This window comes from Nothobranchius furzeri, chromosome 11 (genome assembly GCF_043380555.1).
Source record: "Nothobranchius furzeri strain GRZ-AD chromosome 11, NfurGRZ-RIMD1, whole genome shotgun sequence".
Lineage (NCBI taxonomy): Eukaryota > Metazoa > Chordata > Actinopteri > Cyprinodontiformes > Nothobranchiidae > Nothobranchius > Nothobranchius furzeri.
In genome coordinates, this window is record NC_091751.1 from 20,833,933 (window position 1) to 20,849,973 (window position 16,041).

General features: G+C 42.5%; 1 protein-coding gene across 2 annotated transcripts; it reads left to right on the forward strand.

Annotated features, from left to right (window-relative positions):
• The first annotated feature begins 9,359 nt into the window (after positions 1-9,359).
• LOC139061907 (uncharacterized) lies at positions 9,360-11,529 on the forward strand. 2 transcript variants are annotated; one of them, XM_070541848.1, is made up of 3 exons: positions 9,360-10,023; positions 10,118-10,176; positions 10,293-11,529. In XM_070541848.1, exon 3 carries the CDS (start codon positions 10,406-10,408, stop codon positions 11,363-11,365), a length of 960 nt encoding a protein of 319 aa, XP_070397949.1. In that variant the 5' UTR covers positions 9,360-10,023; positions 10,118-10,176; positions 10,293-10,405; the 3' UTR covers positions 11,366-11,529. The 2 variants fall into 2 exon arrangements, with proteins under 2 accessions (XP_070397949.1, XP_070397950.1); XM_070541849.1 differs by having other exon boundaries at positions 9,360-10,017.
• Positions 11,530-16,041: the final 4,512 nt, after the last annotated feature.

The window sequence follows — 16,041 nt, forward strand, 5'->3', positions numbered from 1 at the left end:
AGTTCCAGAGTCTGGGGGCCACAGCAGCAGATGATCTGTCACCTTTGACCTTTAGCCTGGTGCTGCACAACCAGTAGGCTTTGATCACTGGACCTCAGGGACCTGCTGGGGGTGTAGGGACTAAGAAGATCACCAATGTAAGATGGTGCTTGTCCATGTAAGGCCCTATAGACCAGAACCAGGATCTTGAAATGAACCCTGAAGTTGACTGGCAGCCAATGAAGCTGGAGGAGAAGTGGCTTCACGTTTCTTTTCGTGAAATGTTATAGTGGTTTGGAAATACAAACCATACACTGAAAGCTGAGGTTGTTCTGAAAAAAGGAGAAGAGTTACACACACTTTGCACTTTTTATTACAATTTTACAGCAATAAGATAAAAAAAAAATACCAGGCGGCCCTGTTATAATTATGGTCATAAGAGGGTTATTAAGACTGCGATGCACAAACAGGAAGTGATTGGTAGTCATTCCACTCCAATCCAGTTGGCGGCAGTAATGCACCAAATTGTTGTTTGCCAAGTGCCATAAGACCACAAATAAGAATAAGAAGAGAGGCGGGAGCATTCGGAACAAACTCAAAGCGATAGTCAAAACATTAAGCATGACATGAAGGTATCCTAGTGGCTCCAATAAGAGAAAGAAGCAGCATGCTTCATAAAAGCTTTTATTTTCACTTCTGAAAGTGACATCATTTTTCGATGTAAACATCAAAAGGAAGCAGAAAGGAAAGACAATGGAAAATGTTTAAAGGGAGGAAAACATACCAAAATGGAAAATAGAAAAAAAATAACTAAGGCTAAAGCACAGGAGCGCTGACAGAAAAAAGAAAGCAGAGCAAATATTGAAAGCACTCAAAGGGAGGGAAATACAGGAAAAAAAGAGGAGGACTAATAAAAAGGGAAAATAACTTGTGTCAGAAGAGGGGAGAGTTTCGCAAATCCAGTTAAAGGCAAGATTGTCGAAAATTTAGTGTAAGGGGCCCCATGTCTGTGTTTGCCTTGGGCCCCCAAATTGCTAAATCCGCCCCTGGTGATGGGTCGCTGAGAACTTTCACCCACAGATTGAGACCTTTGCAGACATGAAGTCTGCAAGAGTCTGCTGGAAACCATAACATCTGCCACCTGCAGGGCCAGAAGATGTGTTCCCATGGAAAAGCTAGTCATAATAAGAGTCTTACGCTTCCTTTGTTTATTAATTAAAATAATCATTTTAATAACCATTTTACTCATTATAAATGTGTTTTAATCAAATGAATGATTATTATGCTTTGGGTAATCATAATAACTAATGAATCACTGCTAAATTAAATAATGTTCTGAGGATGTTTAGTGGTGACCTTCACACACTCAAACATCCACACACACACACATTCTCACAGTAAACTCCAAAACACATATGCTGACGCACACGTTTTGCTTTGAGAAGAGAAAGGCTTTTGGTAAGTTTCAGTCTTATGATTCAGTTCGTGCTTGACAACGAAAGAGAGAAGACCTGAATAAACGCTAAAGGGGGGACGGAGCCTATCGGCTCATTTCCCCCCCCCCCCCTCCCGTTATTCCTGTCAGCCAGACAGGACAGCTGAATTGCAACAACTAACGCGGACTCGCCTCGAGTCTTTTGATTTCTGAGTAAACTAAACTTAAGAAAGCGCATCTGCAAACGCTTTACCATCAACGTGTACCGAGGACAACTCTGGACCGGTTCGTGGCGCATCTTTGTCTTCTTTGCCAGCCAAGGTGCCCTGGATGAAACATCATCCTAAGGTGACGTCCCGGGTCCAACAGAGGGTCCGAATACGGTGAGGCATTCCACGACAGATAGCGTTTCGATGCATCTTTTCCAACAAAACCTAAGTTTATTCAAACCATCACCTTTCACTCAGACACCTGTTTCTTCCTGAAGCAAAATCAGATGCACACACACATTCATCTCACCTCATTTTCAATTCTCATTACATTTTGCACACACGCATCCATAATCACGTCATATCACTCTCAATCTTCAGCACCTCCAACAGAAGGTCTATTTGAGCAAGTTTACAATATCAACTGTTAAAGATTGTCCCACAAAGTTGCCAATGTTGATTGTCATTTCCATGTTTGTCATTTCAAAAATCATTAGTTTAGTTTGAAGAATTAAAACTTTTAACTTTCAAACTTGTTTCTTCATTGAACTGAAACACAGACACACGGATATTATCGTCAGTTTATCGATGAAAACAACCTTTGAGTCTTCTTAAAACTATACAATTTGGTTATTAATTTAATAAAATGAATATCACAAATTAATATGTAGAATGGTTCCTCTTTCATAAAAGAGCCATAAACCATAACGCTACACCCACATCACCCCGCTCCTCCTCCAGCTTCACTGGCTGCCAGTCAACTTCAGGGTTCATTTCAAGATCCTGGTTCTGGTCTATAGGGCCTTACATGGACAAGCACCATCTTACATTGGTGATCTTCTCAGTCCCTACACCCCCAGCAGGTCCCTGAGGTCCAGTGATCAAAGCCTACTGGTTGTGCAGCACCAGGCTAAAGACCAAAGGTGACAGATCATCTGCTGCTGTGGCCCCCAGACTCTGGAACTCTCTCCCCCTGAGCCTGAGATCAGTGGACTCAGTGGTCTCCTTTAAAAAGCAGCTGAAAACTCACTTGTTCACACTGGTTTTGGTGTGACCTTCATCACCCTCTCCTTGTTCTGCTTTCCCTACCTCTTCCGCCTTCCTCAGGATCCACTGATTTCCCTCTTTCTTGTTCACTCTCTCTTTCTTTACATTTTTAAATCACAATTGTCTATTTTTTGCTCATTTTAAATAAATTTTTAAAGATTTTCTAAATTATTTTTTTATATTTTTACGTTTTTTTTTGTGAAGCGCCTCATGATTTTTATCTTGAGAGGCGCTATAGAAATGATCTTTTCTTTTTCTTCTTCTTCCTCTTTTTCATTACAGTTCCTTTATTCATGTCCATCTTATAGCTCCTCTCTGACCTTCATGCTTATTTAGAGCAGCTGATTTTTAAAGTCAGACAGATATGAGGTTCATCCTTGGTAGTGGGTTCACTCACTCATTTAACCCTTCACCACTGAAATCAGTTTGTGCATTCCAATCATCCTAAATAATCCTCTAAACACCCAACTGGAGTCCTTAAGGGTACCGTAATGTCCCTCCTGTCAGAATAGGCCTTGGGAGCTGAGGTGTTACTAGAACTAATGGTGTTTCCTCACCAGCGTGAGCCTCCAAACTGTGAAGGTTGGTCTCCAGTGGCGGCTGGCCACTAGAGGGCGATAGGGCGCCACCCCCCCAGTTTTTCCCAGTGTTTTTAATTTTTATTTAAAAAAATAAATAAATAAAATTAACAATAATCACATATTCTAAGTTAATTGCGTGTTTTGTAACAAAAACAAATCATACATATATATCTATATCATTGGTGAGAAGCTCCCTGCCGAGCGGTGGAGGCGACAGAAAGATCGCCCAAACAGCAGTGAAGCAGCCAGCCAATTGCTGACAAGAAAATCAAACGCATAGAAATGGGAATGCATCCAATCAGCGTCGTCGATTCGGAAGCCCGAAGGGCAATAGAGCTACCGCCCAAGGCTGTTCGTTGATGTTCGAGTTAAGGAGCAAGGTATTTATTTGGTGGTGACGCAGATGCAGTGATGGAAGTGAGTGGGCCAACAACGAGCATGGATACCGGATCTCAGCAGCCACTGAATTCAGTTTGGTCTCTTCTCCAGTATCTGTTCGAGAGGAGAACTATGGTGGAAAAACTTAATGTCAAAGAGCTTGGACCAGATCAGCCCGAAATAAAGATAAGCCAGCAGGACAAGGAGAAGGGTAAACTGTACACACGAGGCTTCTCCCGAAATTGGTACACCAGGAAGGCTTGGCTGGCTAGCTGGATGCAATCACGCTAATGCGTTATTTTGCTTTCCGTGTTTGTTATTCAAAACGGCTGGGACAGATAAGGCATGGATGAGTCAGGAGTTACAGACATGAAACATTTTTCTGAGAAGGTGAAGAAACACGAGTCATCCCGGGCACACATGGACAACACGGTGAAGCTAGCCATACTAGGCAGAGCTAACATTGCCATGCAGCTCGACGAGGGAAACGGAAGAAACGGAGGACGTTTGGACAGGGAGAACAACAGCAGCTGGGTGCAGAGGTAAGCTGTACATTACATTTCTGTGAACAAGACAATCAGAATCAGAAATCCTTGGTTGTCCCACAAACAGTGACATTTGTTTAATAACATGTAAATTGTTTAATGTGCAATAACTGTAAAAACTCATTTCAACACACATACTTATTATACATATTTAATCCTGTAAATGTGTATTTCATGAAAATTTGTACATACATCAATCTGATTCCATTTTACTTGTTACACTTCTGCTGCAGCAAACAAATTTCCCAGCTTTTGGGACAATAAAACATTTCTGATTCTCAATTAGATGTTTTTACTTCAAATGTTAAAACATCTAATTGAGAATCTGAAATGTTTTATTGTCCTGAAAACTGGGAAATATTGCATTTGTAAGAGGATACTGATGACATTATTTCCTATGAATGTGTTTCCTATGTACTTATCTGTTGTTTTTTATTTATCATATGACAGGTTTGTGACACCATACTGAGCCATACAAAAGAGCGATTCTCTTTTACCAAGCACCTCTCTTAACAAATCTAATGCATTTCCTATGGTAGGGTAGTTCTTAGCACTACGGATGTAATACACCATTATGGCCACAAGCAGGATTCGGGGGGCGCTGTTTCCGCTTCTTCTCTTACAGTAAATAAACTCATTTTGATTAAAAGACATCAACGCGATTGCAGCAGCGTCTGGAAAATTCCCAAAACCGTTGGTTGTCGATCGACTCTCTTCACAACTTCTTCGCCATAAGTATGATGTTCTTCTCAAACAAACTTAAGGGGTGTTTTACAGCTAAATATAAGTTGAAACATAATGAATCAGTTTTTAAACGTTACCTATGTGTCCGACCGAGTTAGCAAATAGATGAATTACTCCATGCTAACTGATGTTAGCTACAATCTAGTGCTATAAACGAAGTCAGAAATGTTTAAAATGGTGTGTTATACTACAGAAATGTGTGTTTTCTGACTTTTTTATGCATTTAAAATCACAACAACCGAATTCATTTCATTAGACACTTAAATAATGAATGAAAAAATAAACTGTTTGGTGTGGGTCCATCACAATTTGCCTAACAATGTGTGTGTCCATAAATTAAGTAGATAGATAGACAGACAGACAGATAGATATAATACAATCCATACTGCATTCACACAAATACATAATTCAGTCATCCATCCCTCTCTCTCTCTCTCACACACACACACACACACACACACACACACACACACACACACACACACACACACACACACACACACACACACACACAATTTCCCGGCATAACCATAAGAATTTGTTGATCCAAAGGTAAGCTGAAACGTTAGAAGTATTGTATTATTAATACATTGTTTACATGGTGTGATGTCTTACAGGCTTGTCTATTAGGATGAAGAGAAAATTGATATTTTCAAGAAGGGTGGAGGTGAACTTCAGGAGAGGGGCTACTGGATATTTCAGGCAAGATCCCTCAGATGAAGCCAAGAAAATCAAGAACAACCCAGATTTTCAGGACAGGTCACCTGCTCTCGGAGAAGATAAAGTTAAAGAGAACGCTCACTCCATTGTTCTCTTGAGAGGTGGTGATGTCACTGACAAACAGGAAGTGCTGGGGGACTATTTGGCTCAATTTGGAGAGTAGAAAGGGAAATCTTTCCGCTGGATCCTTGAAAATGATGTGGGATATGTTGTCTATTTAACCCACAAAGTTGAGGAAGAGGAGAGAGCAGGGCAGTTTAATCCAGATGGTCTCAAAAAGAAGTACAGCAGGAGTTTTACAGAGAGTGTCCACCTTCTCGAATACATCTCCAAAAGACCGGCTGAACCTGATCACGCTGTGGGGATTGATGACACCCTGGTTGGCTTTGGGGTTCACTCGAAGAAAACCTGGAGGGAAATCTGGGAGAACAGGGCAGATGGATATGCCACCTTCATACTCCAAAAAAAATGCGTACCTGGAAACAAAATGTTTAAACTGCAGCAGTACCTCCAACAGAGAGCATCTCAGAGTGATTCACAGAAGCCTCTCGCTCCAACGTCCTCTCATCCTTCAGGTGAGTTGTCTGTGAGGCTTGGTCTGTCACAAATCACGGTGAAATATGAATACGCTAAATACTTTTTTCTGTTTTCTTTGAGATGGAAGCTGATGAAGAGCTGGAAACAATGATGCTTTCTCTGTCTCCATCCAAGCTCCTTCCTCGTCATGGTAACAACAAAACCCCTCACAAGCATAAAATCACATTCAGAGTGTTTATTTACAAATAAACGTAGAGACAGTTGTTTTACTCACATTGTATGTTTTTGTGCTCATGTCCCCAAAACAGGCTCAGAGGAGGAAAGTGAACAAAAGACACGGGCTGCCTGTCCACCAGCTACTGCACGCCACCTGGGTGAGCGTCACATGCACTCGGGCACCTGTTTCCAGACACTCGAAGCTTAAACCTTCTTCCACCTACACTGACTTTGTAGAACATATCTTTTTCAGTTTTCTTTTAACGTCACAAAGGGTTACCTTTAAAAACTGTTGTTCCTGTTGCAACAAAATAATGGTAAAGTCATGACAGCGTTGTTAACTTTATTTTCTGTTCTATGCTTCCAGCTTCAGAAGTCCCGATGGCCGAAGGCGTCCTTCCTCTCAGACAAAGATCATTCGAGCATGAGTCGAAACGTTCTTGTTCTTGTTGGCTGGTTGGCCACGTTCAGGCTTGATCTGATGCGTGTGTTCATGGTGTTCTCTGAAGGCTTTTGTTTTTGTCGCTGAGGGTAAGTACAGACGGTGTGGCGTGAAACTGAATTTCAGGGTAAAAGAGTAATGAAAAGAAATAATATTGAACTTTACAAACTGCATCATTCATTTATTTCAAGACTGATTACCACATAATAAAATAAGGTAAAAATGTAAATCAGTGATCGTACCACAACCACGTTTTACTTGATGAGGTCCATTATCTTTAGACTTTAGGGGACAGACGTGGGTCACAGCAGTAAAATGATTTTCCTGCTTTAGGAAAAGTCAAAGTATCAGCAGCAGCCTCACAGCCAGACCAGTCTGATGATTGCAGCGCCCCCGTCTCCTCTGCATCCGGTAGCTGAATGCACATGTGCACATGTATGGTTTGTTTAAGCCGTACTGACGTCTGATGTTGTCCCCTCAGGTCCTGCATCTTTGGAGCCTCCACTAGCAGTTCCTCCAGTCACTTGCCCTCAAAATTCCATCGAGGAAAACCACACCACCCTTAAGACTGGAGCCGGTATCGGGCCTTGGTGAGTGTGTTAAAAAAATAAAAAAAGAAGAAGAATCATGTTTCATTTATATTTTATTACACTTATAAGGTTACTTGTGTGGTTGTGCAGCACTCCTTCCGGGAACGCCCGCAGCATCTTCAGCTTCCTCAGCATCACCTGCAGCTTCTGGTCAGTCGGTGTTAGGCCACCCCACCACACCTGCTCCTCCTTCAGCAGTCTCTGCAGCGAGAGATCCACCAGCTCAGTCTCAGAGACCTGCTGTCCCACCGATGCCCAGCTACGAACAGGGTGTGAGCCGATGGAACTGCTCTCACCAGCAAAGGATTTGGATGAAGACGGAGATGGAATCCCTGGGTCTGTGGCCTGGATCTCGACCGGTGAGACACCCGGTGAACATGATCTCATTGTGGCGTAACCCCCCTCAGCCAGAGCTCATCGACTCCATCTATGAACTGCCATCGCCCAAATATTTTCAGCTGCATCCATTTTTCATCTGGAAACCAGAGCATGCCGTCGTGGAAAGAGTGCGTAACAACTACTCACTTCCATGCCTCCACAACTGCTCAAACCCCCACGTGGTCTCGTCAGGAGTTGGTCGGCCTCGTGTTGTCCTGGGAGCAAGCAGGCAGTACTACATCCTGGCCTCACGCCTCAGCTGTAGAGTCTGCAAGAAGTTCTGGTTTGCAGATAAACCTCAATGGGTCAGCATGCTGCCAAGTAGATTCTGCAGCATTTTTCCAGCATTTCTGACCCACAAGAAAGGACCGTGATGGATGAGCTGCGGCGGTCAGGAAAGTCTCCAAATGACACGGCCAACCAGCTAAATGAAGTTCTCCATCTTAACTACGAGCGTACTCCCCTGGCAAACCTCTCCTCTGTCAAAACCACAATGGATGGAGACTGTGGACTGTATGGCCAGCGGACCAACTCTGAGGACAACAGCTGCTCCTGCAGCTTTTGGGATGTTCGGTGATGTTGATGGCTGGCATGGAGTAGCTGTTGAAGCTCATCACCTGGTTGACTGTCTCATTCAGGAGAAGGCAGAAGGACTCGCCGAATCTGCTTCTTCAGGGCAGGTCTTCAGAGCTGACCACACCCGTGAGGTGGCACGGAAAGTGGTCCTCTCATCAGGCGCCATGTCATCATATGCCGTCATGAATGAGAACTGGAGGATCCTGTCCTGGGCGACGCTGCAGTCTGAATCAGACTAATCGCCGGAGCCAGTGTACGAGGGGCCGTCCTGCCGTTCCGTTTCTGCAGGACGGCCTACAGCCACGCATCAGCAGGTTGACAGGTAAGGTCAAACATCATTGTTTCCTTTGCCATGTTTTACTTTTTATTTTTAACATTCTTACATTAAAACAAGGCATAAATGATGGTGTAAAATATATTTGTGTACAACTAGAATTTCATTCCTTTATTTATGTTTGCAGAGATTGCTGCGCTGCATTCAGCATCCCAAACCCTGGACACCAGGAACACCTGCTCTGGGATTCTTGGAAGACCACAGATGACATAATAGCCGAGGCAACTTCTGGGAATCTCAACAACACCTGTGCTTCTCGCCAAAGCTGTAACAGTAAAATCAACACTAAGCTGGATTTATTTCATTGAATGCGGCGTTTCACCCCAGAGTGCACATCTGAACATCACCCACTGCACAGTTTCTCTCTGCAGCCTTCTGTGTTGTTGACCAGACAGACCTGCGTCGACTGAGGCAAGCCCATGTCTTCTGTAGCATAACGCCACCAAGTCCAGCCAAGCAGCATATCAGGCAGCACTGTCGTACCAAGATCCCACAGCCCAGAGAGTTGCTGGTGAGAGTAGAGAGTCTTAGGTGTGTTCTTGCTGTGTCTTGCTTCTAATTCCATGCTGTCGTTCTTTTTTAAAACACAGAAACGGTTCCGTTACCTGTTTTTTTGCTACGTCGAAACGTAGCAAAAAAACAGGTAACGGAACCGTTTCTGTGTTTTAAAAAAGAACGACAGCATGGAGAGTAGAGAGTTCTGCAGAAGTTCTTCTCAGAAAGTGACCCTGACGGAGTGCCGGTTTTTAAACCGAGCATGCTGAAAGTGTGGAGGATTCAGCGTGTCCACATTCTCCGGGGCTGTCTGAGTGATCCAGAGGTTGGTGAGGGAGTCCTGTGCAGACATGGTGGCATGGTCCAACTTAACCATGCGAAGGGGGAGGAGGCAGCTGTACCTGTCTGGATCCCTGCGCGAGGCACCTCTCAGCAGGAGGGTCATCATTTTCATCAGTCCAAGTGGGTCACGGGAACTCAGGTCTCCACAGAGCTTTTCCAGGCGCAGGGAATGATTGGAGTTGCTCGCTAGAATTTTCAACGCCTTCTGGACCTGAAGCAGCCTGATGTTCAGCTCCCTTTGGTGTCGGAGCTGAACAAACTTTCAGAGGAAGTCACGGGACAAGCCAAGCATCCTGCCCTGCGTGTTTCCATTGCAGACACTGGAGAACGGTTTGGACTGCAGTATTTGGAGCCCGGCTGTCAACCCGTCCCTCTGGACTGGAATAAGCCGAGGGCACAGAACACTCCAGCTTCTCCCACCTCAGAGCCAACCCCTCCCTTTGTGACAGCTACTGACCTACCTGAGGAGGTGAAGGTGGAGCTCTTAACCGTGATCCTTGCTTTAGTTCTGACACATTTCAAATTACAACATTCAAATGATCATCAACCAACTACATTGCTCGTTTCAGGACGACGCTGCTGGTGTAACTGCGCTCGGCACACAGACCACAGCCCAGCCCAAACAAAGGTAGTTCACGTCACCTTTTCATCCTCCTCCTATATTTACTTCTGGCTTTATATTCTAACACAAACGAATACATTTTCTTCTTGGTTTTCTCATTTTCTCTCCATCAAATGTCCCAGTGGTACTACCACCCCCACTGCCTTTGGCAGCCTGTCCTCGTGCTGCTCGCACAGGTCCCATTAAAACTGGTGGTCTGCTCTTTGTCCTGGACCATTCTCGGTGGACACAGCCAATGAGGGAAGCCATTGACCAGATCGTGGCGAAGCATCGTGGGCAAAAAGACTTTCTCACTAAAGTCGCTGCAGAGTACGCCGTTCTGGTTCAAGCTGCATCCAGAGACCCCAACAGCCTCCTGCGTCCCACCGCTAAACAGCATCGCTCACGCTACGTAAAGCACCTGGCTAAGACGACAAACACAAGCTCACCACTCAACACCAGTTCAGAGACACTTCTGGAGACCCAACAGCTGTGGCATAACCTCACAGAAGGCAGTGAGACGGTTGCTGTTCCCGTGGTAACCATTCCCCCTGCCACTGTTAACCCACCCAGTATTAAGGCACAGGACCCCCCTCTGACAAAAACAGAAATTGAGAAAATGGTTAAAGACATTGTCCAAAAGCACCAGGAACAACAACAACCTGCAAAAAAAGAACAAGAAACTGTGTCGCATGTGGCCAGCCGAAGTCACGTTTCCGGGGGGTGGGGGGTGGGGGGGGTTGGTGGATCCAGTGTTCACTTCTTCTTCTTCTACCAGTCAGGAGAGGTTAAATACTTTTATTGCTCTGTTAAAGTCCACCAGACCTATGCACCAGAGGGTCTGACAGATCCATGGATGCCATTTGTTGATTTTGCCAACTCACCTTTTTTTATGAGAGAGCTTGAGGCTGCAAAGCTGTGCTCCACAGAAACACAGCAGGTTATGGAGGAACGAAAAAAGAGGAAGGCTAAAGAGGAGCATCCCACTGGAAGGCTATGCAGGTTCTGCCACAAGCCAATCCAACAAGGCCAAGACAGTCCTCATGTCCACACCGGGTTTGCTGGTGTGTCAGGGAAATACATCCACTGTCCCAGTAAAGTCTTCTCTCTGTACAAAGCAGAAGGAATGACGGAGGAAATGACGTGGAGACAGTTCTGTCAGTCTTCCTTTTATGAGACAGAAAAGAAAAGATGGGCAGCAGAAAAACAGAAGTGATTGTTGATCTGCTGGCCACAGCTTTGTGATGTTGAATACTGTAAATAAGGTAAACATTTTGTTATTGTGCAATACTGTTTTCTGATGGTTAATGATGCATGCCTGGATGTTTACTCTTCTCAAGGTCCTTGTTGTAACCCTCCCACTGTCCTAATGGGTGTGACCCCGCGAGGAAAGTTGACCATTGTGCAGGGCTGATGGTTTATCCCTCGGGTCCACGTGGCAGGGGTGAGGAGTGAGCACCACCTCACCCCTGCCACATGGACCCGAGGGATCAGCCCTGCACAATGGTCAACTTTCCTCGCGGGGTCACACCCATTAGGACAGTGGGAGGGTTAAAGAAAGTTACATTTCTTCCATTTGCTTAAGTGTCCAGCACTTTTTGTAAATAGCTAAAATTGTGGAGATGGATCATTCTTTCTTTAAATTTATTGCTGCTATTCAAATTCCTAGATTGTTTAGAAAAAACTGTTTTTAAGATTTGAATTATAATAAAGATGATTGAACAGAACCCAGACTGTATTTACATCTGGAGTATTAATTCATTTATATATGTGGATATATATGTATATATATATATATCCATATATATACATATATATATATATACATATATATATATATATATATGGATATATATATATATATATATGTATATATATCCATATATATACATATATATATATATACATATATATATATATATGGATATATATATATATATATATATATATATATATATATATATACACACACACATATATATGCACACACATATATATATATATGTATATATATATATATATATATATATATATATATATATATATATATATATATATATATATATATATATACACACACACATATATATGCACACACACACATATATATATATATATATATATATATATATATATATACACACAAATGTATTTTTCCTGCTCACAATAATTTTATATAAGTGTAGATTCAATTGTTTTAAAAATAAAGTTTATGTTATTCATTGGAATATGAACATAAAAATGAAAAAAGCTGCTGAAAAACAGACACATTTTAGTTGTCGAGCCCACAGCAAGGTGGCTGCGGCTTTAAGCTGCAATTTGATTGGCTGTCAGTGCATTAAGCCTTTATGAAGCTGCGCGCGCATATTTTCCTGTGCCGTGTGCTCGTTGGCCAACGCGCGCACGCAAGTTTGTCACCTGTGCACGTCCTTGCGCGCTCACAGACACAGTTTGCTCCATCTCAGTGTACAAATGACCTTTCGCCATGTATATTTTCACTCGAGAGGTTCTAACTTCCACGCGCGAGTCCCGTTCGCACGCGCGATGTGGACCCGCGCACGCGGAATACGCGTTCGCGTGCACGGGCTAACGCAGACGCAGGCAGGCGCGCACGCACGCGCATACATTTTACATGTTTAAGCAGACTGCTCAGAGTACGTTCCAAACTGTGTTACGTCATCAAAGGTAGTAGGTGTGGAGTTAGTGACGTCACTGACTGACTGCAAGGACTCTTATTAGGACCTGGTGCTAACCTGATTTCAAGAATTACATTCCCAGATCTCAGTCTGTAAATACATGGGATTAGCGAGTTAGTACATTGCTGACCAATGAACCCAAATCTTGCATTTGATGAAGAACTTCCTGATGCTCGTACATTTGTGAGGGAGTGTAAGCTGTTTTTTCAAAAAACTGAATTACAACCTTTAACTCAAGAAGATGTCATTTTTTTAAACAAATTGGACAATGATATAAGCAAGGAATTGACTAAACAGAGAAAATATTGTCCACGCCAAAAGACAGATTCCCTCGACAGAAAGAAAGGGAGCGATGCGCTTTGGATTGAGAGTGAACTCTGTAAAGAGAGGGTGGATCCGATTGTGAGCTATCATTGGAATAACATTCGGACAAGATTTAAGTGGTTTTTAAAAATGATACGCCCTCTTCAGAAACTGAAAAAATGGGGTAAAATGTTGCTTTACTTCTTGTCTTTATTTGCACTTGAAGCAATATTTTTGGGTTTTCTTTAATTCTAATGTTGAGTTGGTGTTTGTGTTTCCTTGTGTATGTCTTGTAGATGAAACAAATGACTATTTTCTCTTATCTGATCAGTTCAGATCTACTTAGGGTTCTGCAGGCATTACTGGATAACACCATGGAAGAAACTACATCACAGAACATTTTCTGGGACTTACAAAACAATTACTAAGAAAACTTGTGAAGAACCATTCATTATTACAACTTAGTCTTCTCTTATATATGTATAATTTTGATATAATATGTAATTATTATATTAACATGGACGTAAAAGAATTATGTAATGCTTATTGGAAAAGCAACTTTTTAAAACAGTAGGACTCCAGATCATTCTTGTCTTGGTATGGAAAACTTTTACAAGACCAGCTGAGACTAGTACTGCATGATACAAATTGCATACAGTTCAAATTATACAGCCAATGGAAGCGATTTAGACTCTACAAACAAGAATGATGTATTTTAGACGACAGTAGCCTGTGTAGCGTGGGGCGGGTGGATTGGGAGGGGCTTTTAAAGACGGCGCAATGTTGGTTATACAGACCTGGTTTAAGTTTAAGGAGTTGGGTGTTTAGCAAAAACGAATCCATAGTAAAATACTGTGGGCAGTAGTATAGTTTTATATGCGTGAAGAGTTTAATGTTAATTTAGGGCAAGGGTGGTAGTAGCATTTAAATCACATCACATTAGACTATTCGCGTTTTGTTCATTTGTCTCGTCTGTCTGTCTTGGTTCAGCGTCTTTGAGTGTTTGTCAACCCTCTCAGGCTCAAAATATGTTTTGATAAAAGGACGAACAACTAAGACCTTCAGGGGTACTTCAGAGTTAAAAAATGCTCATGAACTACGTATGTGGAGTAACCAGGTAGGTAGGTTTTAACTGTTGCAAATCTGCAACGCCTGCCTCCAGAGGGTTAAAAGCGTTTGGTAGAACTGATCATATACATGTGCACATATGCATGCACATAAAGAATAGAAAGCTATTTTTTATTGCAGAATAACAGATGGTGTAATTAACACAATGACATTCTTGAGGTTACGACTAGTAAAAATGTAAATACTAGTATAATGTGAGTACTAGCATAAAGTTATAAGATAATATTACAAGCAGGTTAGTAGTGTGCTGAACGTTAAATGGTTATGGGTGAGAAGGTCAGAAATAGGATTTCAGCTTAGTGGTGACACCTTGAGTTCCCCAGTTGAGGGCCTTTGAAGTTTGAGAGCAAAATTCATGCCTTAACTATCAATAAATACTGTCAGGCTGTACCCCCATCTAAATTTCAGACCCTTGGCTACATGTGTGTAGACATGTTTTTTACCTGCTCCAAACACAACTAAAACTTCAATCAAAGGAGTGATCGGCGATCCCTTTTCATGCACCACCCCTTTAAAAGGGTTTAAGCCACATTTCTGTCTCTAACGCTGCTAAAAATCAAATTGTGCGCAAATTATATCTCACGCATTTTAAACCCATGTCTCTACTGATTCTAGCTACGTATCTTACAACTCTCTACACCTAAGTTTCACAGAGATGAAAGCCAGAGAGCAACGCAGTGTTGACAAAGACGGCTAAAAGGTTGGACAACCAAAAGTATTCAGTGGAATATCTTTACCTGTTACAGACAGAGCCACTGTGCCACTTGAGGCCTCGCCTTAAGTGTCTGTATATAAATCTCCGTAATTATTTTGTTTTTCACTTTATCAAACTAAAACTTTATACAGCTAATGTCGAGATGTTAGACTATGAAGTCATCGTGATCTGAATCTACTGCTGCCTTTTTCCAAAGAGCTTTCCATATGTTTGCACTCGGCCTCCATAATTCTGGTAGCTTCCACTTGTGCTGAAAGCTGTTGTATGAGGAACTGAATTTCTAAACTCTGATGCCTGTTCTGAAGACTTAATTCAGTGTTTCTAGACTGGGGGAATTTACTTAGGCATTCCTCGTTTTCCAAACACTTTTCCATCTCATGGAATCTATCCTCTATTTTTCTGGTGGCCTCCGCTTGTGCTGAGAACTTTTCTTTCAGGACACATATCTCTGCCATCTGCTGCCTATGATGGAGCAACAAATCAGCGTTTTCGGATGGGGAGGCTATTTTTGGAGACCTGTCTCTTGATCGAGACCTCCACCTGGGTAGAGAATCTCCCAGACGAACAGATACCTGTGGACAGAAAATGAGACACGAGAGAGACTTCTCCTGAAGTATTGAAGAAACTCACGACAAAGAATCACAGATGTTGGTGTTTCTCACTCTAGATTCTCCGGGTCATAACTTCTGGATTTCTAATCAAATAAAAATACTTCAACGGGTTCTAAAAGTACATAAAACGAGCTTTCCAACGAGGTATTACATGATGTAATTCATGTCACTCCAAAAATCGCTATTAGAAGCTTTGCAGCGTCACAGAAAGAAACGGGCGAACCGCGACGGGAGAGCGAGAACCAAAGGGAGGAGACCGTCTGATCATCTTCATCATCAGCTTTTACAAAGTTATGGAAACGTCACAAATAAAATCCACCTGGTTGGTCAGGTGTCCCAGAAGGCTGTTTCTGTAGATGGTGACATGAGGAGGGACAGATTAAAGTCACACTGGTTTTTATTTGAACACTCAACTGTTTACTAAATGATTCAGCTTCAT